The following is a 25402-nucleotide window of genomic DNA, read 5'->3' as shown; positions in this document are numbered from 1 at the left end:
ACCTGCACATTCTCTCTCTCTCTCTCTCAAAAATAAGCATTAAAAAAATGAACAATTAGAAAACATTCATGGAGGAGCGCCTGGGTGGCTCAGTCAGTCAAGCATCCAACTCTTGGTTTTGGCTCAGGCCATGATCTCACGGGCGTGAGATTGACTGCAATGTTGGGCTCCATGCTGAGCATAGAGTCTACTTGGGATTCTGTCTCTCTTTCCCCTCTCCCCTGCTGGTGCTCTCTCTCGCTCTTGCTGTCTTAAAACTTTTAAAAATAGGGGCACGTGGGTGCCTTAGTTGGCTAAGTGTCTGACTTGGTTTCAGTTCGAGCGCCACATCAGGCTATGTGCCGGCAGCGCGGAGCCTGCTTGGGATTCTGTCTCCCTCTCTGCCCCTCCCGTGCTTCCTCTTTGTCTCTCAAAAATAAAAACAAAACTTTTAAATAAATTTAAAAAAAATTCTTGGAAATTAAAACTGTGGCAAATGTAAAATTAACAAAGGCCTGGGAGACAGAATTGAGGAACTCTAAGAGGCAGATCAAAAACATGGAAAATCGGAAAAACAAAGATTTAATACAAGGGGCACCTGGCTGGCTCAGTAGAGCACGTGACTCTAAATCTTGGGGTTGTTAACCATGTTGGGTGTGGAGATTACTTAAAAATAAAATATTTTTTATTTGTTAGGGGTTTACTTTCTTAATCTGAGAGGGAGAGAATCCCAAGCAAGTTCCGTACTGTCAGTAGAGAGCCCCGTGTGGGACATGATCTTACGAACCATGAGATCATGCCCAGAGCTGAAATCAAGAGTTGGACGTTTAACCGAGTCACCCAGGTGCCCCCCAAACAATTTTTTTTTTTAAGTTTTTTGAGAGAGAGGGTGTGCACGTGTGGGGGAGAAGGGCAGAGGGAGTGAGAATCCCTAGCAGGCTCCATGCTCAGTGTGGAGCCTGACTCAGGGCTCAAACTCAAACCGTGAGATCATGACCTGAGCCCAAATCAAGAGTCAGATGTTTAACTGACTGGACTTAATACAAGAGATAGAATGTCTAATTGTTCAGGAATACCTGAATGATAGAACCAGAGAATATGGGGAGGAAATGATCAAATGATTCAAAGAAATTCCTCAGAATTGAAATAGAGTCTGACTGAAGGGCTCTCAAGGGGCCCAGCACAATTAGGGCCAGGCAACAGGACAGCATGCAGTTTCAGACTACCCAGGATAGAGTAGATTTTAAAAGCTCCCAGAGGGCACCTGGATATCTCAATCAACAGACTTTGGCTCAGGTCATGATCTTGCAGTTCATGAGTTCAAGACCTGCGTCAGGCTCTGTGCTGACAGCTCAGAGCCTGGAACCTGCTTTGGATTCTGTCTCCTCTCTCTGTCCCTCCCCCATTCACGCTTTCTCTCTCTCTCTCTCTCTCTCTCAAAAATAAACATTACAAAAAATTATAAATAAAAGCTTTCAGAATCCAAAAAAATGGATGCTATACAAAGAAACGGGAATAAAAGTGGCATAAGACTTCTCAAGAATAAATAGCACTGGATGCCAGAATACAATGAAGTCAGATCATCAAACGGGATGGAGGGAGAGGATATTATCCCTAATGTGAATATAAAATGACATAATCAGACACAAGGATTCTAAAAATTTAGCCCCACTTGCCTTAGGAAACCACTAAAGGGCTTATTTCCTCAGCATTTGGAAGGTAAATTAAAAATATGAGGCCAAGACTCAGGACATAGAGAGCCCCTAAAAAGAGGGGGAAGGAAAACCCTAGATTGACTGCATGGGAGCCCTAGGATTACAGCTGCACAACAGACTAGAGAGCAGCCAGTTCAGACTGGAGGATAAAAGTGGCTGCAAGTAACTGAACGACTGAACTTTAAGTGGTTTGGACACATTAGAGGCCTGTTTTCCCACAGAACCAGGACAAAGTTGACAACTACACGGTTGGTTCACTTAGCACTTGATGTTAGAGTTACAATATGCCTTCTCTGGAATTACTGCCTCTGAAAAGGTAGCAGGTGTAGCTGCAAACTTCATGTCCTCACCATCAGGCAAAAACCAAGGAAGAGACATTTCTCTTCCAACTTGCTTTCCACAGATAAAAAACCTTATCTAGCAGTGCTCTCCCATCAGTCTTCCCCTATGAATCCAATGACCAGATGTCACTTCAAGTTTATTGGGGGTGGGGGCGCTGAGTGGCTCAGGTCATGATCTCAGGGTTCATGAGTTTGAGCTCCACCTCAGGCTCTGATGTCAGCACAAAGCCAGTTTCAGATCCCGTCTCCCTCTCTCTGCCCCTCCCCTGCTCACAATCTCTTTCTCAAAACTAAACGTTAAAAAAAGAAGGAAGAAGAGAGAGAAAAAGAAGAAAGAAAAAAAAAGTTTATAGGGGCATCTGGGTGGCTGTCAGTTAAGCACCCAACTCTTGATTTTGGCTCAGGTCATGATCTCATGGTTTGTGGGTTTGAGCCCCGCATTGGGCTCTGTGCTAATAGTACTGAGCCTGCTTGGGACTCTCTGTTCCCTAATTCAATAAACTTAAGGGGGAAAAAAAAGGGGTGCCTGGGCGGCTCAAACAGCCAATTTCAGCTCAGGTCATGATCTCACAGCTCGTGAGTTTGAGCCCCACATCAGGCTGTGTCAAAGCAAAGCCCCCTTCAGATCCTCTGTCATCCCCTCTGCCCCTCCTTGGCTCATGCTCACCCTCTTTCAAAAATAAACATACATTAAAAAAAGAAATTAAAAAAAATTAATAAAGGCATTTTTTTCTCTTCCCATACGGAGAGCATTGATAACAAACTTAAGTGCATATGTTATGGCCTCTGGAGTGTTGTACTAGGTAAAGCAAACACAAGAGCATAGATACTGGAGCCAGAACGCCTGGATATGTTGTATCCTGTCTCTACCACTTACTGCAATCTGGGTTCTGACCATACTTGGGAAACCTCATGGTTTATGTGGATGGCTAGATCAAGGCATTTGTGTGTTCTTGGGCTCCCTGACCAAAATACCATCCACATACTCTCATAATACCAGCTCAGTTAGATCCCAACCACTAACTTAGATTCTGAACCTGGGAGTTTATCTATGGTATTTATTTATTTTTTATTTTTATGGTATTTATAAGGGTAGTGGTAAAGTACAGATTTTTATTTCCATCAAAAGAAAAGTAATATGTACAGGGACAAAAAAATATCTGGATGCTATCTGCCATTTAAAAACATTTTATTTAAAAGGTAATTATATACAAGCTGCAGATACTCTGGAAAGATACTGCTTTACCAGTGTGAAGCCACAACCAGTTCCATGTGAGTAGACTGTAGGAGTACCTCACTACTGTATAACCAGCACCTGGCACACAGCAGGCACTCCAAAACAGATTTACTGAAAAAAACTGATGCAAATGTGCTTTTAGGTAGCGAACGAATTATTGAGGTCCCCTGTTGATCCGAAGAAACAAAGTACTCTGGTTGGAAAGGTAATGCAAGGGGGTTGTTAGGTGTGGAGTGAAAGGATGGAAGAAGATCAACAATGGTTAAAGGAAGACTGAATTTTGCCCAGATTTGTTTCATAAAATGCCACAATTAAACTTTACTAGGTCTATGTGAAATACATATTGAAATAACACAGGAGGATTTCAATAACCAGAATAACTGTACAAAAAATAAACAAATTAACTTTATTAAGTTACTACTTCACTCCTTAGACATTAATTTGTTTACAAAAATATGTTTGAAATACATTATTGAAAGTGAATACACACAATAAATAGAAAATAGGGATGCATGGTGCTGGAGATATATCAACCAACTTATCTTCATGTGTTGCCCACTGTTGTAGACAAAACCGGACACATAATCAGCATTACTGAAAGCAGTCAAAGTACCTGGGAGAGGGCTGCAAACTACAAGAAAAGTAGCCTAAAGATCTGGACCACTCACCAAAAACAAATTCACTGTTTAATCTGGGAGTTAATCTCACTATTGATAGCACTGAATTACCTACTACCCATAAGAATAATTTAAAAATAAGAAAAGTGCCAAGGAACCTTCATTAACAGTATTTTTAAGTCTAAGTTTCTATTTTAAATATCTGATGATTACTCGAATATCCTAAGCCAAGAGGCAGGCCCTATGACAATAAGTTATAAATAGTCTGAATTTAATAACTTAAAGGTGATAATGGTTAACATAATGCATACCGTGTGAGTATCTTAACTAACCACTTTCAGGTAAGGTCATAATTAAAAGGTTTAAGTTTACAGTTTCAATTTCTGGTTAAAAGTGATGACATCCTACTATTGTAAATATGCTAATAAACACATTACTTTGAATTACACTTGATTGAATTCTGTGTACACGTGGTTCCATATTCCAAGTGCAAATTCTCAACGGTGTAGGTTTATAATCAAAGCTGGGTTTAACAAATGCTTTCTAACTTCTGAAAGCAAATGATAAAAGCACTTCCTAAAAGTGAATAAAGTTATAAACAGGTGACCAGTTCTTTTTTCCCTTTACGTGTGATGAACTTCATGAAGCATTAATTCCCGAGGTATATTTGTTTCTGGACCATACAGCTTACATGCTCTTCTTTCAAAGGCAGCTACCATCTGTTTTACAACTTCGTCGAAAAACAATGTGGCAAGCTGAGAGTGCAGAAGGGAGCGGAATTCAAAAGAAATCTGTAGGAAAATGTTAATTATTTTAGGAGGATCTTTCTCTTACTCAGTGTCTACTTAGGATAATGGTATTCACACTGTGAAATGGGCTGCTCGGCCTGTAAGGTAGAGTTGTACGGGTATATCTAGATGAGATTTTTACCACCCCTCAGAAGACGGAGACTTCTTTTCCACAGTAAGCACAACTACTGGCACAATAAGCCTAAGTAAACAAGGACAGTGAATTTCATTTCAGGACAAAGAATCTTTTATTAAGTTAAAGATAAAACTGAAAAAAAGCTTTGCTGAATGAATACCATTTCGGTCTGGCTTCTTTCTAATGTACCCCTTTTGGATCTATCCTGTTTCCCAAAAGGAAATACAGAAGGGAAGTAACCCTTCTGATAAGGTATTCCTATGAGAAGTAGTAGCAAGAAGATGAGAAGAGAACTATTTATATCTCCTCAAGATAGAAGTCAAGGCAAGTGGTTCGAGAAAGAGTATTTTAAGGACCAAATAGCCACTAACTTTTAAAACTGCTTTAATTTTCCATTTTTAAGCAATTTAAAATTTGTAAAAAAGTTGCAAAAATACTACAAAGATTTCTCATACACCCATTACCCAAAAAAAAAGTTTGTTTATTTTTTTGAGAGAGAGAGTGAGCAAATACAAACAGGGGAGGGGCAGAGACAAGGAGACAAAATCCCAAGCAGGCTCCACACCATCAGTGCAGAACCCAATATGGGGCTCAAACTCACAAACTGTGAGATGACCTGAGCTCAGATCAGGAATCAGATGCTTAACCGACTGCAGCACCCATGCACCCTTAGATTCTCCTATTTTAATGTTTTACAGAACCACAGTGCAATTATTAAAGCCAGGAAATTAAGAGAGTTAATGCTACTAGATAGTAACACTATTATCTAATCTACACAGGCCTTATTCAAATTTCCTCAACTGTCTCATTAATGTCCACGAATTTTTTTAATGAATGCAACTCAAGAGCTGAGAACAGCAGCATCAAAATTATGACTATTTCTGGGGCACCTGGGTGACTCAATTGGTTGAGTGTCCAATTTTGGCTCAGGTCATGAACTCACAGTCTGTGGGTTTGAGCTCTGTACTGGGCTCTGTGCTGACAGCTCAGAGCCTGGAGCCTGCTTCAGGTTCTGTGTCTCTCTCTCTCCCTGCCCCTCCCCTGCTCACACTCTGTCTTTGTCTTTGTCTCTCTCTGTCAAAAATAAATAATCATTAAAAAAAACTTAAGGGGCGCCTAGATGGCTCAGTTGGTTAAGCATCTGACTTCGGCTCAGGTCATGATCTCACAGTTTGTGAGTTTGAGCCCCACATCAGGCTCTGTGCTGACAGCTCGCAGCCTAGAGCCTGCTTCAGATTCTGTGTCTCCCTCTCTCTCTGCCCTCCCCTCACTCACACTCTGTCTCTCTCTCTCTCTCTCAAAAATGAATAAACATTTAAAAAATTTTTTTAAAAATTATGACTATTTCTTGAAATGCAATGCCTGAGTTGCAAATACAGAGAACAATTCATGTATTATCTGTTGGCAAAGAAAAGCCACAAGTGGCTCTAAGTTATCTATAGCTAAGGTGATGTGAACAAGAAAATGCCATAGTCCCTATTTTAAAAACATATTTTCCCCTTTGCACTTTATCTCTGCACCACAAGATGTAGAAATCAATGTGTAGATTTCATTTGCTGTTAATAAACTGTTATTAAGCGGTTAGTAAATTCTCAATATGTGTCTTATAATCTATGGACCTGTAAAAATTAGAAAATAGAGAATGACTATTCAAGTTTTCAAGAAATAGAACAGAAAAAGAGAAAGCTTCATTAGTATTCTTTTTTATAAAGTTAATACAGAAAAAGGTATTCAACACTCAGAAATTTGAGATTTTCTGAAAGTGTCTTTCAGTAATCACTATGCACCTAAGATTAATTATGGCAACTGGATTCTAATAAATTGATTATTCCTTCTTTAACAAAACCTCACCTAATATTTGGAACAAACTGAGGGCTGTATGAGAGACTTACTGAAAAATCCAAGGTGCAAGTTCTTGGGTAGCCAGGAAGACCAGGGCTAAAACGCCAAACAGTCTCCAAATGATTGAAAAGTTTCCCGTCAGTACAGGATGCCTAGGACAAAATGAAAATACAACAGGTGTAAAATACCATTTGGACTGTCCAGAATCTACAGTTGAGGATGATTTCTTTTTGAAATGTTTGTAGGTCAGACCACAGGTGATAAAAACATCTCATTTTCAGCTTGGTACTAGGAAGTGACCTCTTGTCAATATACGCCAAGATTGTCAGTGCTCGTTTTCACTGCTGCCACCCACTGTGCTTAGACATTCTCCAGGAGCAAAACAGGGAGTGATTTTTTTAGAAGTTTATCTCCAGCCCTGCCACTTATAAGTAATCCTGAACAAGTTAATTTCAAATACTGTATTTCCTTAAATCTATAAAATGAGTATAATACCTATTTTATATCATCATATGATACAACTAAAATATTTATAAGGTATCTGGCACAAATCCCAAGTATAATTCTAGAATTCTTCTTTCCTACCCAAAGACTTCTCTTGTCAGTTACATTCACTCATTAGTCTCTATTTCTAAGGGCATCCGTGGTTCTAGTTTTCCTGAGAGTCTGGTCCTGACCAGTATCCCTGATCCATTGCTTTCTAACCTCTAATCTCTTCAGTGCTCATGTTTATTTTGTGTATGTATACATTGAAACCTAATACTTAGCAATACTATGTACAGTCCATCTTGATAGTTCCCATTCTGTCTCATTAAAAGAAGGCTAAGACCCACTTAAGAGTTGCCTCCTGCAAAGTGAAAAATGGTGGCCAGGTTCATAGTCACTAGTCTATTGTCAGGACTGTTTATGACTCTGAATAAAGTTCAGCTTCTTTACTTACTATCCTAAGACGGTATCTGGGCCTTCATACTAGTAGACAACTGACCTCAAGAATATGTACCACTTTCCCTCAGCAGCAAACCGTCTTTCAAACCCTTGTTTCAAAGTCAACACATCCCTCCCCAATTAAGCCTTAAGTGTTCAGCTCTTTTGGCATATCCTGGGACCAATAAATGATCAAGCCCCTCTACCCCTTTTTTCTCTGTTAACTTATTCCCCTCAACACTTTAGATTGTCCCTCCTGAGCCTATACACTACAGGTTGGCAAAAGGACTTGCATAGATAAACATTTTTCCCCAAAGTGTTATTTTTTCTTCCCTAGCTTCTGTGTGCCTAAACACAGAATGCAAGATTATTTGACTATATCTGACTATATCTCCACAAATAGTTCAAATTGGAAGCCAAAGAGCTTAAAATATATTTGATGTTTATTCTTCCTCTTCATCTAAAGCCTTCTGAGTCAGTTATCACATGAAAACATGGTAGAATCATTATAAAGATCAATTGCATCCATACTAAAAAGCATTTATGAAGAAATGCTCTATTTTCACATTCATAGAAGACAGTATTTTAATTTTTAAGGTGGAAACCAGTGAATGTTTCAAAATTTAGGGGGAGGAAAAAATAAATAAAATTTATTTAGACATGATAAAATAATAGTCATTAAAATGCTAACTACTTTATTTTTATTTTAGAGAAAGAGAATGAGCAAGCGGGAGGGAGAGCGAGAGTGAGAGAGAATGAATCTCAAGCAGGCTCCATGCTCAGTCCAGAGTCCACTGAGGGGCTTGATCCCACAACCATAGGATCATGACCTGAGCCAAAATTATAGACGTGAATGCTCAACTGACTGAGCCACTGAACTACTCTAATAGCTAAATTTAGTCATATTATGCTAAGTCACTGGGGAGAAGTGAAAATTTTCTTCAAGGAGTTTTTTTTTTTTTTGTTTTGTTTTTAGAGAGAGAGACCACACGTGTGCAAGCAGGGGAGGAGCACAGGGAGAGAGAGACTCTCAAGCGGGCTCCACACCGAGCCCAGAGCCTAATACAGGGCTTGGGGCTCAATCTCATGACAGTGAGATCATGACCTGAGCAGAAATCAAGAATCAGACGTTAAACTGAGTCATCCAGGCGCCCGAAAGAGTTTGGTTTTACTGGTAGTTCAGTAATGAGCATCTAATTTTCAAAAGCATCAAAAGTTTACTATAAATCTTATTATTTCAGTTATCCAACATTCAGGTAATACATTCTACCCTTCTTTACAATCACGTAAGATGCTTACAGGAAATTTAACAATGAAGGAAAAACTGCTACTGGGAATACTCACAATATACCACCTCCCTCTGACTACTTTTTCACAAAACGTGACAGTGCTGTACTCATACGAATAATCTAGCCCAAGGACCCACAGGTTTTTACTGGTATGTTTAGACATGGCAAAAGGCTTCATTCCTAACAGGAGAGTTGCTGATCACAACAGGAGGTGTTATGATGATGATGACCTGCAACTAGCTGCTCTGACTGAACTGACCCAGACAATACAAACTACGGCATACAAAATTTTATATTGTGACCCAGGCAGTAAGAGTCATTGAACGGTTGCCTCTGTTAAATCTGCTGAAAACTTCTAAGGGCTTCTGGTCATTATAGATTCATGTACACTAGAATTAATGACACATCACAGGCACATCTGAGGCAACTAGTGATTCACCAAAAATGTCACATGGCTTCTCCTGCTCCCTTGGTTATAATGATTTTTATTCTATAGCACATGTGTGTATGAGGTATTAAAATCCAAAACGTGAACCCAGGGACAACAGAAAATTGAACATATATAGTTGTGTGTTATGCTCAAATATATCTTTCAACAATTGACACATTAAGTGAGGCACCTTATTTTATTTTTTTTAATGTTTATTTTTGTTTTAATTTTTTTAAATGTTTATTTATTTTTGAGACAGAGAGAGACAAAGCATGAGTGGGAAAAGGGAAGAGAGAGAGGGAGACACAGCATCCGAAGCAGACTGCAGGCTCTGAGCCATCAGCACAGAGCCTGACATGGGGCTTGAACTCGTCAACTGCAAGATCATGACCTGAGCCGAAGTCAGACGCTCAACCGACTGAGCCACCCAGGTGCCCCCAATGTTTGCTTATTTTTGAAGGAGAGACAGAGTGTGAGCAGGGGAGGGGCAGAGACAGAGAGAGAGAGAGAGAGAGAGAGAGAGAGAGAGAGAGAAAGACACAGAATCAGAAGCAGGTCCCAGGCTCTGAGCTGTCATCACAGAGCCCGATGTGGGGCTTGAACTCACGGACTGTGAGATCATGACCTGAGCCAAAGTCAGATGTCCAACCGACTGAGCCACCCGGGCACCACTATGAGGCAGCTTACTTTAATGAAAAATACCTTTGCAATTTGACACAAACAGTGTGAATTTGCATAAGGTTCTTAATTTTACTAAGCCTCATAAAATTGAGATAGCAATGATAACTTCATACATGTTATTATGAAGATTTTTTTTTCTAATACAGTTTCCTCCCTCCTTGGCAGTAGTGAAAGTTACTGAGATTATGAGGAACATCTCTGGATCTGCAATAACCCAAAAAGACAGTAATGAGAACTTCTTAAGCACAAAGCTCTCATGACTCCAATCACTGTAGTATTGGTGCTGAGGCCACACAAAGATGAAAAAGAGAAGCTTCCACTCACTCAAGTAGCTCAACCTTGTCAAGCAAAAATCAGATGAAGAAATAAATTATATTGCAGAGTGATAAGAGAAACAAAACATGTACAAAGCCCAGAAGAATCTCCGAAGTAGGACTGATTATTTGTATTAAGGAAAGGGAGAAAGCAACATCAGACAGCTAGAATTTGAAGGACTACTAGGCAAAGAATTAAGTTCATTACAGGTAGAAGAGTGAGAAGTATGCAAAGGCACAGGGTCACACAATAAGCACCGTATGGTGCATTCATGGAACTTGAAGATGGAAGGTACTGCCTGAACATTTAGTATATTTGTGTGTGTGTGTGTGTGTGTGTGTGTGTGTGTAGTGTGTACTGGGGAAGGGGTGGGGAGCAACAATAAAGCAGATGACTTAATCTTGTATGTATTAAGAAGCAAGGGAGGGGCGCCTGGGTGGCGCAGTCGGTTAAGCGTCTGACTTCAGCCAGGTCACGATCTCGCGGTCCGTGAGTTCGAGCCCCGCGTCGGGCTCTGGGCTGATGGCTCAGAGCCTGGAGCCTGTTTCCGATTCTGTGTCTCCCTCTCTCTCTGCCCCTCCCCCGTTCATGCTCTGTCTCTCTCTGTCCCACAAATAAATAAACGTTGAAAAAAAAAAAATTAAAAAAAAAAAAAAAAAGAAGCAAGGGAAGGTGTGTCAACTATACTTCAATTAAAATAAAAAGCCAGTGAAGGAAAGAAAAAGCTAGGGGGAGAAAATTGAGGGTTATTATTTTTTTTCTCAAGAATTCTTTTAGTTAGATATAGAATATGAAGATTTAAGTTATAAGAGATTAACGTCAGGGGCACGTAGGTGGCTTATTCGGTTGGGTATCCAGCTCTTGATTTTGGTTCAGGTCATGCACGGTTCGTGAGATCAAGCCCCACATGGGACTCTGTCCTGACAGCATGGAGCCTGCTTGGGATTCTCTCGCTCCCTCTCTCCCTCCGTCAGTCCTCTGATTGTGCTCTCTCTCTCTCTCAAATAAACAAACATTTAGAAAAAGAGAGACTGAGGTCAGGAAACAGAAAAACATTTTCAGATTATATAGATATTCACTGGTGTCAGAAAGACTGAGCTGGAGTCTTGGCTCTGTAACCTTGGGTAAGTTATCTAACTCTTCTAAACCTTAATCTGCTCAGCTATATGATGGAGAACAGTAACATTTGAATCTCAAAAGGCTGTTTTGAAGATTAAACAAGTAATTGAAGTGCTTTAAAGCACCACAAAGAGCTCAATAAATGTTAGCTAATGTGAGAGGCAGTGCAGTATAGTAGTAAAAATCTCCAAAACTATGAGGAAAAAGATGGAAATATTCATAATGGCAAAGCCCCGGAGTGGCACAGCCTTTTATATGAGTTCAAGTTGTGAGACGATGAGGGTGGACTCCAAAGTCAGCCTCACTGGACAGTAGACTCTCTGATATGAGAGCTGCACCTCCTTCAATGCCTAACAAGGAGCTGACGAAGGCATTTAGCTCTGGCCAATTACCAAGAAATGATATTTTGTGGGCATAAAACACAACTACACTTTAAGTATTTGGCCACGAAACTCTAGGAATTCAAAAGAACTCTATGGAATTCTGCCGTTTTGCGTATTTAAGCCCCAGTACCTTTTCTATATGTGCATTCGCCTTTGACAAGGTAAAATAATCAATAGAATGCATGTAATAGCACTTGGCATTTCAGTACCGCCACATGGCAGTATGACCTTGACAGTGTTCATGTTCTCATTTATATCTTTTCTACCTTCATTCTCTCACCACTGTCCTTTCCTTAACTTAAAAAAACAAAAAAATCAAAAAAACAAACTAGCACAAAAATTAAAACAGATCTCACTTGTGCGGTCCAATCTTTTCTAAGGGGCAATAGTCCTCAACTGAAGAAAAAAAAGAAAAAGCTTCTTATTTCCATATTCTAGTCAAATTTCTATTTGGCAAGAATAACACCAATACTGGATAAAACAGTACAGTTAGAAGACATAAGAAATCATTTGTTTTTTCCTTCCTTCTCTGATTAGTTTAGGGACATTCTTTCAAGCTATTATACTTTAACTCACTTAATATAATCAACATTTGGGAAAGATTTAAACACAACAAAAACTACAACTATTACCTTTACCAAATGTGGTTTCACCAAGGTTACTACTGATGTATAGCGCTCCAACACAGGTGGAAACCCAATTTCTAATCGTGTTTTGCAATATCCAGTTCTCTTTGATATTACATCTGATTTTTTGCACCAAGGAACAAAATGCTTGTAATCTTCCATTCCTGATACCACATCATACATTTCCTGCATAGAATATCTTAAAAAAAAAAAAAAAAAGAGAAAGAGAGAAAGGTGTTAACTGCACCTAGTTATATGGCATACATATATTTTAAATTGAATATGACGGGCACCTGGGTGCCTCACTCGGTTAAGCATCTGACTCTTGACTTAGGCTCAGGTCATGATCTCGCAGTTTATAAGGCTGAGCCCCACACTGGGCTCTGCACTGACTCCGCAAAGCTGGCTTGGGATTCTCTCTCCTTCTTTCTCAACTTGCTGCCTCTCAAAATAAATAAACAAACTTTAAAAAATAATTAAAAGGGGCACCTGGGTGGCTCAGGTCATGATCTCACGGTCCGTGAGTTTGAGCCCCACGTCAGGCTCTGTGCTGACAGCGCGGAGCCTGGAGCCTGCTTTGGATTCTGTGTCTCCCTCTCTCTGACCCTCCCCGTTCATACTCTGTCTCTCTCTGTCTCAAAAATAAATAAATGTTAAAAAATAATAGTTAAAATAATTAAAAAATTATAATCAAATATATACTTTAAAGTTTACTTATTAATTTATTTTAGTAATCGCTATACCCAATGTGGGGCTTGAACTCACAATCCTGAAATCAAGCATTGCATGCTCTTCTGACCGAGCCAGCCAGACAACCCCTCCTTTTTTTAAGTTTATTTATTTATTTTTATTAAAAAAACATTTTTTTAATGTTTATTATTTTGAGAGAAAGACACCATCAGCAGGAGGAGGGACACACAGAGAAGAAGACACAGAACCTGAAGCAGGCTCCAGGCTCTGAGCTGCCAGCACAGAGCCCAACGCACCGTTCAAACCCACAAACCTTGAGATCATGACCTGAGCCGACGTGAGACACTTAACTGACTGAGCCACCCAGGCACCCCTGTTTTTTTAAGATCAAATATACACTTTAGAGCAAAGAAATTTACAACACATTGTTACATGAAAAAAAGCACACTACAAAGAGCACACTTATTCTATTATCCATTTAAGAAAAATTATACATAGGGGCACCTGGGTGGCTCAGTCGGTTAAGCATCTGACTTTGGCTCAGGTCATGATCTTGCAGTTTGTGGGTTTGAGACCCATGTTGGGCTCTGTGCTGACAGCTCAGAGCCTGGAGCCTGTTTCGGATTCTGTGTCTCCCTCTCTCTCTGACCCTCCCCCGTTCATGCTCTGTCTCTCTCTGTCTCAAAAATAAACGTTAAAAAAAATTAAAAAAGAAAAATTATATGTAAATTCTATATTTCTCACTTTTAAATACCTGATGTTTACTTCTTCCTGAAACTAATTGTTAGGGTAACAGACTATGTGCAATGAAAATCTGGAAGGACACAGATTAAACAATAGTTTTTAACTCAAGAAAAAGTAGTAGGAATAAAGATCGACTCTCTTAGTACATATTCTTTTTTAAACGTTTATTATTTTTGGGACAGAGAGAGACAGAGCATGAACGGGGGAGGGGCAGAGAGAGAGGGAGACACAGAATCAGAAACAGGCTCCAGGCTCCGAGCCATCAGCCCAGAGCCTGACGCGGGGCTCGAACTCACGGAGCGCGAGATCGTGACCTGGGTGAAGTCGGACGCTTAACCGACTGCGCCACCCAGGCGCCCCTAGTACATATTCTTATATATTGTTAGATTTTTATACAAGTATGTAGTATTTTTGTAATTAAAAAAAAAAGGAAAGTATTCTAGAACATAAAGGAAACATCTCATTCTTTTCATGAGCCAGCATAACACTCCATCAACCCAAACCTGACCAAGAACATAAAAAATAAAATCTATAGACCAATGTCACCTGTGACTACTAAGGCAAAAATTCTAATTATCAGCAAATAAAATCCAAAAATACATTTTGAAAAAAACATTATCAAATGCAACTCTTTTAAAGATGCACGGATGGCTTAACACTAAGAATTATATTATTATAACCATATTAACCAAAAGAAAAATTGTGATTCCCTCCATAAATGGTAAAATACCAAAAGCATTCTCATTAGAGTTAGAAATAAAATAAAGATGCTAGTTATCATAGTTATGTAACATTGTTCTGAAAGTATTAGCTGAAGTAAAATCAGAGTATGAAATATGAGGCATATGTATAGAGAAGAATAAAACAAGAGTATCAGTTGGCAGGTGATATGACTATCAATTCAGAAGATAAGCAATTCAGAATTCAGTAAGGTAACCTGTTAAAGAACCTTTAAAAATAAATACTTTTCCTACACTAACAAGAACCAGTTATAAAACAGCACAGAATTGCAAAATACCTACAAATAAATTCAACAAAAAAAAACTTAAGGGCCTAAATGTAAAACAAACAGAAACAACAGCAGTCTATGGATACAGAAGACAAGCAGATGATGAGAGCCAGATACATATTATTCTTATAAAAACTGAACACTGTTAAAACATAATTCACCTCAAAACGGTAATAGGAATTTACACCACCGCCAAGACCATGATGGCTGGGACTATAATTCTGCCCCCCTCCAATCCCTTCAACAAGTACAAGGTCAAAATCAACCAGGCCACACCCTACAACTACCCAGTGCCCCTCCCAGATGATGGGAACATGCCCAAGGTGTCCAGCCACCCCCAGGACTCCAGGCCCAAGTCTGGAGTGGCTGAAGAAACTGTGAGCACCTCCAGTTGCAGGGAGGACACATCCTCCCATGGCCAATAATATGTGAAAAGTGAAAGAAGAAAAATTATACAGTAATTTAAACAATCCCAATCTAAATTACAAAAGGGAAGTTTCAGAATAAGACAGAATGAGTCTTTATGAATGTTTAAATTAATCTTTATGAGCATGAAATGAGGCCCACACCAGAGGGGAGGGAAAATCACCCTACCCCCTTGGTTTTAGTTACTTTGAAATAAAGGCCAAAGTAAGTCCCATGAAGAAGTATGAAACCTTGTAGCCTGGAACTTAATTGTTATAAAAATAGTCTACAACAACTCAGAAAGCAGTATATACAGCATAGTGGTCAAGGAGATGGACTTTATACTCAGGAAGGACTGTGCTCAAGTATCAACCCTAAAACATAGTAAGCCACATGACCCTGGGTAGGCTGTTTAACCTCTCAATTTTATGTTCTTCATCCATAACTAAAAAGTACCTCTACAGGGTTCTTCTGAGGGTTAAGTGAAATCGTTTTGCCATACTGCACAATGCTTAATAAGCACTTAATAAATGGTAGCTAATATGTGTTTATGTCAAATACAGGGGAAAAGATAAGATAGAGATCACTGGATAAGGCCAATTTGCAATAAAAAGAATTTTAGCCTGAGAAAGAATAAGGAAGCAAGCAATAATAAGTAAATACGTTGGAAAAAATAATCTTTGAAAAAAAAATCTTTGGAATCATACTTCATGTACATTATCTCTCTGAGCTTCAGTTTCCTCATCTCTATAATAGGAATAACAACACCTAATATACATGGCTATTGTGAGAATTAAATGAAACAGTAAAGTACCCAGTAATAGCTGTCAAATGCCAGGTACACAGTAAAAGAAGATATTAACAGTGATTCAAAAGTAAAGCAGGCCAGGGGTGCCTGGGTGGCTGAGTTGGTTTAGCATCTGACTCTGGATTTCAGCTCAGGTCCTGATCTCACAGTTTGTGGGTTTGAGCCCTGTATTGGGCTCTGTGCTGGCAGCTTGGAGCCCACTTGGGATTCTCTCCCTCTCTCTGCCCCTCCTCTGCTCACGCATGGGCTCTCTCTCAAAATAAATAAATATTTTTTTTAAAAAGTAGACCAATTCACTATTAATCTTTTTATTGCCATTTCTTTTTTTAACTGATACCAGCTCTGGCAAAGATATCTACCTATCCAATTATTTAGGCTCACTTCACATGGTATACTTGCTGGGAAGAAGATGCCCATCAGGAGGCTACTATTTCCTGGCACAAAAACAGACACTCAGATCAATGGAACAGAATGGAGAACCCAGAAATGGACCCACAAACATATGGCCAACTAATTTTTGACAAAGCAGGAAAGAATATCCAATGGAATAAAGACAGTCTCTTCAGCAAGTGGTGCTGGGAAAACTGGACAGCGATATAGAGAAGAATGAACCTGGACCACTTTCTTACACCATACACAAAAATAAAAAAATGGATGAAAGACCTAAATGTAAGACAGGAAGCCATCAAAATCCTCGAGGAGAAAGCAGGCAAAAACCTCTTTGACCTCAGCCACAACAAGTTCTTACTCAACACATCTCTGGAGGCAAGGCAAACAAAAGCAAGAATGAACTACTGGGACCTCATCAAAATAAAAAAGCTTCTTCTGCACAGCAAAGGAAACAATCAGTAAAACTAAAAGGCAACCAACAGAATGGGAGATCTGCAAATGACACATCAGATAAAGGGTTAGTATCCAAAATCTATAAAGAACTTATAAAACTCAACACCCAAAAAACAAATAATCCAGTGAAGAAATGGGCAAAAGACATGCATAGACACGTCTCCAAAGAAGGCATAAAGATGGCCAACTGACACATGAAAAAATGCTCAACATCACTTATCATCAGGGAAATACAAATCAAAACCACAATGAGATACCACCTCACACCTGTCAGAATGGCTAACACTAACAACTCAGGCAACAACAGATGTTGGCGAGGATGCAGAGAGAGGAGTTCCTCTGTACTGCTGGTGAGAATGCAAACTGGTGCAGCCACTCTGGAAAAGATTATGGAGACTCCTCAAAAAATTAAAAATAGAACTACCCTATGACCCAGCAATTGCACTACTAGGTATTTATCCACGGGATACAAGTGTGCTGTTTCAAAGAGACACATGCACCCCCATGTTTATAGCAGCACTATCAACAATAGCCAATGTATGGAAAGAGCCCAAATGTTCATCGACGGATAAATGGATAAAGAAGATGTGGTATATATATATGTATATGTACATACATACAATGGAGTATTACTTTGCAATCTAAAAGAATGGAATCTTGCCATTTGCAACTATGTGGACGGAAGTGGAGAATATTATGCTAAGCAAAATTAGTCAGAGAAAGACAAATATCATATGACTTCACTCATATGAGGAATTTAAGATACAAAACAGATGAATATAGGGAAGGGAAGCAAAAAGAATATACAAACAGGGAGGGGAGACAAAACATAAGAGACTCTTAAATATGGAGAACAAACAGAGGGTTGCTGGAGGGGTTGTGGGAGGGGGGATTGCTAAATGGATAAGGGGCATTAAGGAATCTACTCCTGAAATCTTTGTTGTACTATATGCTAACTAACTTGGATATAAATTAAACAATAAACAGACTTAAAAAAAAAAAAGGAGGCTACTATTCCCAGTACCCCTCTTGCATTTAGATGGGATTATGTAACTAGTTCTTCCCAATAATCCCTTCCAAATCAATATGGTTTAGAATCAGGTATATCTTTTTAAGAGACTCTGAAGACTAAGAAATTACAAAGGTACAAGTTAGATGGAGCCCGGTTCATAAATTGCTGTGCATGGATGGGGAGTACTCACTTGAACTTTATATAAGGAAGAAATAAACTTTTGGGTTTTACCTATATAGCTGCTAGCTTTACCTTAACCAATACAGTGACTTAGCCAGTAATAAAGGTGATTTTAGTGACAAAAGTGGAGTCTGCTGAAAGTCCTTTACTACAGAAAACTTTACTACAGAAGGGAAAGAGCAAGTGGAAAAATTCATGAAATGCACTTTCACAAGAATTCATGTAATACTTAATGGCCTGTTAAGAATTAAGACCCCCTTGTAGAAATTCCCCTATGAACAGATGCTGTATTTCTGGTTTAGCAGAACTGCAGTCTCTCTATTCTCTCCTGTGTATATGCCTAGATCAGGGGTCAAACCTGGCCTATTGCCTTGTTTTGTAAATAAAGTTTTATTAGCACATAGCCACACCCACTTATTAACTACAGGCTATAGTAGTAGGTCTTTTGGGCTATAATTCCAATGACAGAGTTGAGTAGTTGCTACAGAGATAGTATGGTCCACAAAACCTAACATATTTACTCTCTGGCCCTTTACAGAAAAAGTTTGCCAACCTACGCTCTAGGTGGTAGGAGCCTCTTAGCACATCTGCATGTTACTTACCTATGCATGTGTATATGTTAGGGAGCTATATAAATATATTGGGCCCAACAAATCACTAATGTTGCCACTACAGAAATGAACAGTGTACAAAAATACAGGTCATAAACAGTTCAGTTATTTCCTTTATATGTCAAGATTTAAATCTATCCTATAAAGTCACTACATAATTATGTTAATTCAACAAATATTTATAAAACAGCAAAAGCTATGGAAAGGCCAATCCAGAAAAACCAGAGCTTACTCTGGAAGAAGAAAATCCAAAAAAAAAAAGTCATGATACAAGAAAGTTATTATATACAAACCCTATAATTCTCCTCTCTGAATATTCTTTTCTTTTGTTTATTAATGGCGCAGCAATTCTGAAGAAAGTTCTTGCATATATCTCCTTAGGCAAAACTAAGGAGGTATATAGTGGAAGAGTTCTGCTCATCAGTATACCACAGGAAGCAAAATATCTAAAAGACAAAAATTACCTGATTTAGAATGGCATTGAAAATTAAGAGGAAACACAAATTACAGACTGTAAAATACTATCACACTTTATTTTTTTAAAGTAAGCTCTACACCCAACGTGGGTCTCAAACTCATGACCATGAGATCAGGAGTTGCTGCTCCACCAACTGCGCCAGTCTGGCCTCCCAGTAACTATCATACTTTGGAAGACTTTGCAACTTTAGAATATTACACACACACACACACACACACAGAATTGTGTGCATATGCATGCACAAGCACACAGAAAAAAAATTTATTAAGTACCATGAAGAAAACTAAACATAACAGCTTACAGTTTGGGTTAGAAGTTCCTGGCACAAAAGGGATCTCTCCCAGAAAGTTGGCTTTCAGTCTACCATCACGTATTACAACATATTCTTCCCATACACTTGCTAGAATATTCATCAACTATTTTCTATTTGTTAATGTAAACTCTTCCCCCAATGTGGGGCTTGAACTCATGACCCCGAGGCCATGAGTCCCATGGTCTACTGACTGAGCCAGCCAGGTGCCCCTCATCATCTATTCAACTCATCTATCCAGGTTGTTTTCTCAGCTGGATCCACAGAGGTTCTTTAATTCCTTTTTTTTTTTTTTTTTTAATTTTGAGAGAGAGAACATGCACACAAAAGTGGGGGAGGGGCAGAAAGGGAGGAGAGAGAGAGAATCCCAAGCAGGCTCCCCAGCGCAAGCAAAGAACCTGACATGGGCTCAAACTCAAGAATCTTGATATCATGACCAGAGCCAAAGTTGGACACTTAACCGATTGATCCAGCCAGGTGCCCCAGGTTCCTTAATTCTTGACCCACTCTGAGACTTGAGATTGGAAATCTAGTGGCCCTCTCAGAACTGTTGCTCTATACTCCTTTACCTTCCAGTCTCCCTTTCAATGCGTATATGTAAAAACACATATCAAAGAAATTAGAATATTAGTTGTTTGGGTGCTTCTAAATATAGGTGCCTGATACACTTGTTTTCACCTGAATATTCCTGTCTTTCCCTAATAAGATTATTGTATAACTATTTTATACTATTATTTATATATTAGTTCACATACTCATTGAGATCGTGTTCTGTGCTAGGCACTAGGGATATAATGGTAAAAATAAAAATTAACCGTATGAGAATTACTTTGTAGTTGAGCATTCAAAAGAAGTGCTAAGAAAGAAAGGGGGTGGGGACACGTAATTAGGAGCTCCTTTTGATAGGGCAGTCTCAGAAGTCCTCTAACGTTATACTTCAGCTGAGATATAACAGGAGTTAGCCATATAAAGAGAGAAATAGGTATGTATGTACATAATAAATGTGTATGTGTATGCATACACACACAGTGTATGTGAGTGTAATATATGGAAGGAGGGGAGGTAGGCAGGGGGCATTCCAGGTAGTAGGGAAAGAGCCTGGCAGTATCCACAGACTGAAAAAGACTAACAGTGTAGTATCAGTAAAGCAAGCCAGGAGAGTACTATGAAATGATATTAAACTGGTTGGAGCGAGATCATGCTGGGAATTGTTAGCCAGGATAAAGCAATTTGGATTTTATCCTCAATGAGAAGCTTTTGGAGAATTCCAAGTAAAAGAGTACTATTTCATTAGATCAAATCTTCAAATTATTTTTTAAAAGGGGAATGGAGGGCCTAGTGAAATCTTATGTCATCATACATAAAATTTGTTTTATAAATAGAATTTACATATAAATAAAATTTCTTTGGACATAGACACCCTACAATTTGGCTGGGGACAAAGAAACAATCAAGTTAAACAAGGAATAGTTGAAGAAATTGGGAATATTCAGCCAGAAGGATGATACCTGAGGTATGGTTCCAAAACATAAAAAATAAGCCCAATCGGAGGGAGACAAATTTAGGCTCCATAATAAAGGAAAGAACTTTTGATAATTCCTTTTTTAAAAAATATACATTTATTTTTGAAAGAGACAGTGTGTGCCTGCGTTGTCAGCAGACACACACACACACCCACACACCCACACACACGAGCAGAGGAGGGGCAGAGAGAGGGAACAGAGGATCTGAAGCAGGCTCTGTGCTGACAGCAGAGTCCAATGTGGGGCTCCAACTTAGAAACCGTGAGATCATGACCTGAGCCGAAGTTGGTTGCTTAACTAACTAAGCCACCCAGGTGCCCCAAGAAAGAATTTTTGAACAATTAATACTCTTTATAAAAATTAGGTGGTCTTATTCCAGACAATGAAATAAAGGTTAATGAAAATGGTTAAGCTAAACACTGATAACTATTTGTCAAAATGTAATGGTAAAGAAATCAGACATGAACTATATAGGTGAACTTACAGGCCTCTTTTTAAGACTTTAAAAGGATTTTTCATCCAAATGTAAGTAACACCTCAAAATATAAACAAGGGCTGGGGCGCCTGGGTGGCGCAGTCGGTTAGGCGTCCGACTTCAGCCAGGTCACGATCTCGCGGTCCGGGAGTTCGAGCCCCGCGTCAGGCTCTGGGCTGATGGCTCAGAGCCTGGAGCCTGTTTCTGATTCTGTGTCTCCCTCTCTCTCTGCCCCTCCCCCGTTCATGCTCTGTCTCTCTCTGTCCCAAAAATAAATAAACGTTGAAAAAAAAATTAAAAAAAAAAAACAAAATATAAACAAGGGGATAAAAATATTGCAAAACAAGACAGCTTTCTAAATTCTAGGTTTTTAGGACATCACAAGTAGTATTTGATTTTTTAATGATGGTAAGAGCATATTTTAAAGATATCTCTATTATTTTTAATCAAAAGAGATTTTAGATAAATTCATCTCCTAGAGAGAAAAATATGTTACCAATTTAGATAGATTCATCTAGAGAGAATAAAGGTGTTAAGTGTTTCCAAAAATCTTTAAAAATATGATTAGTTATGTGAATCTTATTTTAAAGGCAGAGATAATATTAAAATAAGCCTATTGTGGGGCGCTTGGATGGCTCAGGTCATGATCTCACAGTTGGGATAGAGCTTCACGTGATTTTTTTTTTTTTTTTTTTTTTTTTTACAGCAAAACTACAGAGTTTTCTTAGAAGTAGGATAATACCGGGGCACTTGGGTGACTCAGTCAGTTAAGCTTCTGACTTCGGCTCAGGTCAGGAACTCGAGGTTTGTGAATTCGAGCTTCGCGGCAGGCTCTGTGCTGACAGCTCAGAGCCTGGAGCCTGCGTGGGAATCTACGTCTCCCTCTCTCTCTGTCCCTCCCCCATTCATGCTCTCCCTCTCTCAAAAATAAAAAATAAAACATTAAAAATTTTTTTAAGAAAGTGGGATTATACCAACGTAAGTGAATGACAGTTACTCTGCTAAATGAAGATCAGTGGAAATAACATAATTCGGCAATTAATTTAGCTTCTCCTTCAAAAAAAAATTTTTTTTAAGGTTTATTCATTTTTGAGAGACAGAGCATGAGCAGGGGGAGGGGAGAGAGAAAGTGAGACACAGAATCCGAAGCAGGCTCCAGGCTCTGAGCTGTCAGCACAGAGCCTGACACAGGGCCCAAACCCACAACCCACGAGATCATGACCTGAGCCGAAGTCAGACGCTCAACTGACTGACTTCAGCTCAGGTCATGATCTTAGGGTTTGTGAGTTCGAGCCCCATGTCAGGCTCTGTGAAGACAGCTTGGAGTTCGGATTCTGTCTCAATCTCTCTGGCCCTCCCCCACTCACACTGTGTGTGTGTGTGTGTGTGTGTGTGTGTGTGTGTGTGTGTGTGTGTCTCTCCCTCTCTCTCTCAAAAATAAATATTTAAAAATATTTAAAAAAGAAGCCACATAAAATAATTTAGGATCTCTGTTCATCATATTGATTACAAACCAAATCTGGTGTACAAAATACCTGATCACCTGTTCCCTTTCTAGGACATTCTTTAGCTGTCTTTCTTATAACAGTTTTACCTATTTTCCCCACTTTTGTTACCTATTATCAGAAGCCAATTATGTGACAGATATTGAAAACACTTACTAATAATTTTCTGATAAATCAGTATCAGAAAAGGCAGCATTTCTGTGATAAACCTTTATTTAAAAAAGATAAAACCGTTGCTCCTGAGAGATGAACTGGTTGCCTATGAAGCTTTTCACTGTATATGGTTTTGAATTTTGTATCAAGTTTATGTAATACCATGGCCCCAACCTCCCACTCTACCTCCCCCAAAAGAAAACACACACACACATACACACACACATACACATATACATATAAAAACCCTTATACAATCTGATTACAACTGTAAAGGAAATACCTGTGTTTAAAGCAAGCTAATAGTTTTCCTGATGAGTCTGCATACTATGGTTACAAGCCCTGGACCGCACATCTATTTTCACACACTATCAAGAATGACGTCTTAAAAAAAAAAAAAAAAAAAAAAAGAATAACGTCTTCAACTGTAATGAAGAGCCATACAGTCATATATATCGTTAAACCATGATATTAAAACTGAATCAGAGGAAGGACAGTTTTTTGTTACTAAACTTCCGATACTACATCTCACCCTACTATAATAAACGCCACAACCTATGTTAGTGCTTGCGCCTAAAATGAGCTCATAAACTCCCTCCCTCCTCATTATTATAAACAGTAAATACTTGTCTTGGAATTTAAACCTTAATGTAATCACTAAAACAATTTTTTTTTCTTAAAACTGACTAGAACTACTTTTTCAAGTTATTTCCTTTAACAAGACTTCAGTTTCAACCAATATTTGTTTTAAAAGATTTAGAGTTGGCTGGGGGTTTGATACTTGAAAAATTCTTTAAATCTAAATTCTTGGAGTTCAACATTTGTGCTTTCTCCCTTCATCCTGTACTGTTTACAACTGAATACATTTTAAATACTAACTTTAGTTTTCGAGCATTAATTTATTACAAAGTCATCAGGAAAAGGAAACTAAGCGGTGGAAGTATGGAATCATTCATGTCTCCACCTCCACCCACCAAAAAGGAGCCAACCCGGAAAATCCAAACCTGGTTCAAGGTTACAGGACCTCTAAGTTACAGTCGAGCGGGGAAAAAAAATCCAGGTCCCCTACTATGGCTACATTTAGTTTTGCAAGCACCAAAGGGTGGAAGCAAACGTCTCCTACCAAAAACTGGGAAAGTATGTCTGGCCACTTGGCACGCTAGAGGAAAAGAAGGAGGCTCACCGCCGGGCCACAAACTCCCACAGTCCGGGCACCCAGCAACTCTGAGGCAAAGTTAAAAGAGCAGCAACAGCAGCAGGCCGTAGGGGAGGAGACCGGAAGAGCTCCAAGTTACCCTTTTTCCTAATTGCTCTATCAGCTGCTGCTAAAGTCGCTCCGCCGATGATTCACTACCTCTCGCGAGGGAAGCGAGTCACCAACTCAGACGGGTGTCTGGAACAGGCCCACGAACCTCTGGCCTGGGTGATGGGCGCAAAACCTGAACTCCTCAAACGCAGGAGACCCTCTTCCTCTGCAGACGCGGAAACGCATCCGGTCAGGCTCCCCCTCGCCCCAAGTCTCCTCGGTCCCCCAACTCAGCAAGCCGGGGCCGAAGGCTACCCTCACTGCAGCACCCCCGTTGTTTATTACCTGACGTTCCGGGTAGGCCTCTGCGCCGGAGCCGGGGTTCCGGCCGCTGCTGTCGACTTTGGACGGCATCCCGAAACCACCTTTCTCAGGGCCCCCTGACCGGCCCGAGCTGCCATGATAGTCTCACTGAAGCCGGTCCTCACCTCCGGGACCTGGTCCTCGGTGCCGCCCTTCTGTGGCCCGCGGAGCCGCCCGGCTCCGGCGCCTTCCAACCAATCAGCGGGCCCCTTGAGCTGCCAGACACGCCCTCCCTTCCCACCCCGAAAGAGCATAACTGACGCAAACTCCCGCTGCCGTAAGGCCGACTGTAAATGCCTCGTCATCCTTCCAGCCAATCAAAGGGAGCTCAGGGCCGCCTGGACACACCCCTCTTTCCTGGCCGAGCTCCAGTTCCCGCCGCGCGCTAAGGCGCCTTTTACGTAAGACTCATCGTGACCTCTCACCCCACCTCCCGCGCTGGAACTCTTCTCCGGATTCGCCAACCGCCACCGTTCTCTTAGGCGCTGCTTGAGGTCGTGAGGCTCGGCACGTGAGCCCAATCCAAGGGCGGGAGAAAGCTCGAGGTTCTGGGTGTTCGTTACGTAACTGTCCAAACCGGTGAGTGCTGAGCCGGACTGCCATCGTTCCTGGCTGCGAAGTCTGG

At 39.9% G+C, this 25402-nt stretch overlaps 2 protein-coding genes across 5 annotated transcripts in view; one reads left to right on the top strand and one right to left on the bottom strand.

The window, feature by feature from the left end:
• Positions 1-3649: 3649 nt before the first annotated feature.
• COQ10B (coenzyme Q10B) lies at positions 3650-25010 on the bottom strand. 3 transcript variants are annotated; one of them, XM_040475764.1, is made up of 6 exons: positions 24760-24873; positions 23452-23552; positions 19018-19170; positions 12429-12621; positions 6706-6807; positions 3650-4680 (listed from the first exon to the last, which is right to left on the bottom strand). In XM_040475764.1, exons 3-6 carry the CDS (start codon positions 19143-19145, stop codon positions 4513-4515), a joined length of 591 nt encoding a protein of 196 aa, XP_040331698.1. In that variant the 5' UTR covers positions 19146-19170; positions 23452-23552; positions 24760-24873; the 3' UTR covers positions 3650-4512. The 3 variants fall into 3 exon arrangements, with proteins under 3 accessions (XP_040331698.1, XP_040331696.1, XP_040331697.1); XM_040475762.1 differs by lacking the exon at positions 23452-23552 and having other exon boundaries at positions 24760-25009; XM_040475763.1 differs by lacking the exons at positions 19018-19170; positions 23452-23552 and having other exon boundaries at positions 24760-25010.
• A 242-nt stretch (positions 25011-25252) lies between these two features.
• Positions 25253-25402, top strand: part of SF3B1 (splicing factor 3b subunit 1) — a 60244-nt gene continuing 60094 nt past the window's right edge. Inside the window, exon 1 of one of the 2 annotated variants that reach the window (XM_040475759.1) lies at positions 25253-25356. The gene's annotated coding sequence lies outside the window, so the exon portion shown is untranslated. The remainder of the gene's footprint in view (positions 25357-25402) is intronic. The other variant, XM_040475757.1, reaches the window with a different exon arrangement.

Source organism: Herpailurus yagouaroundi, unplaced genomic scaffold (genome assembly GCF_014898765.1).
Source record: "Herpailurus yagouaroundi ecotype Mexico unplaced genomic scaffold, PumYag 140, whole genome shotgun sequence".
NCBI classification, from domain to species: domain Eukaryota; kingdom Metazoa; phylum Chordata; class Mammalia; order Carnivora; family Felidae; genus Herpailurus; species Herpailurus yagouaroundi.
The sequence above is the reverse complement of the archived record's forward strand: the minus strand, read 5'-3'. Positions and strand labels throughout refer to the sequence as shown.

Bases quoted from the DNA above. Each gene is read 5' to 3' on its own strand.
- COQ10B (XM_040475762.1), bottom strand. From the start codon at position 24,875: ATGGCAGCTCGGGCCGGTCAGGGGGCCCTGAGAAAGGTGGTTTCGGGA. The intron at 6,808-12,428 runs GTAATAGTTGTA...ATTTTGTCCTAG, and splicing joins TGAAACCACATTTGGTAAAG to GCATCCTGTACTGACGGGAA. The intron at 4,681-6,705 runs GTAAGTCTCTCA...ATTTTCCTACAG, and splicing joins CTTGCACCTTGGATTTTTCA to ATTTCTTTTGAATTCCGCTC.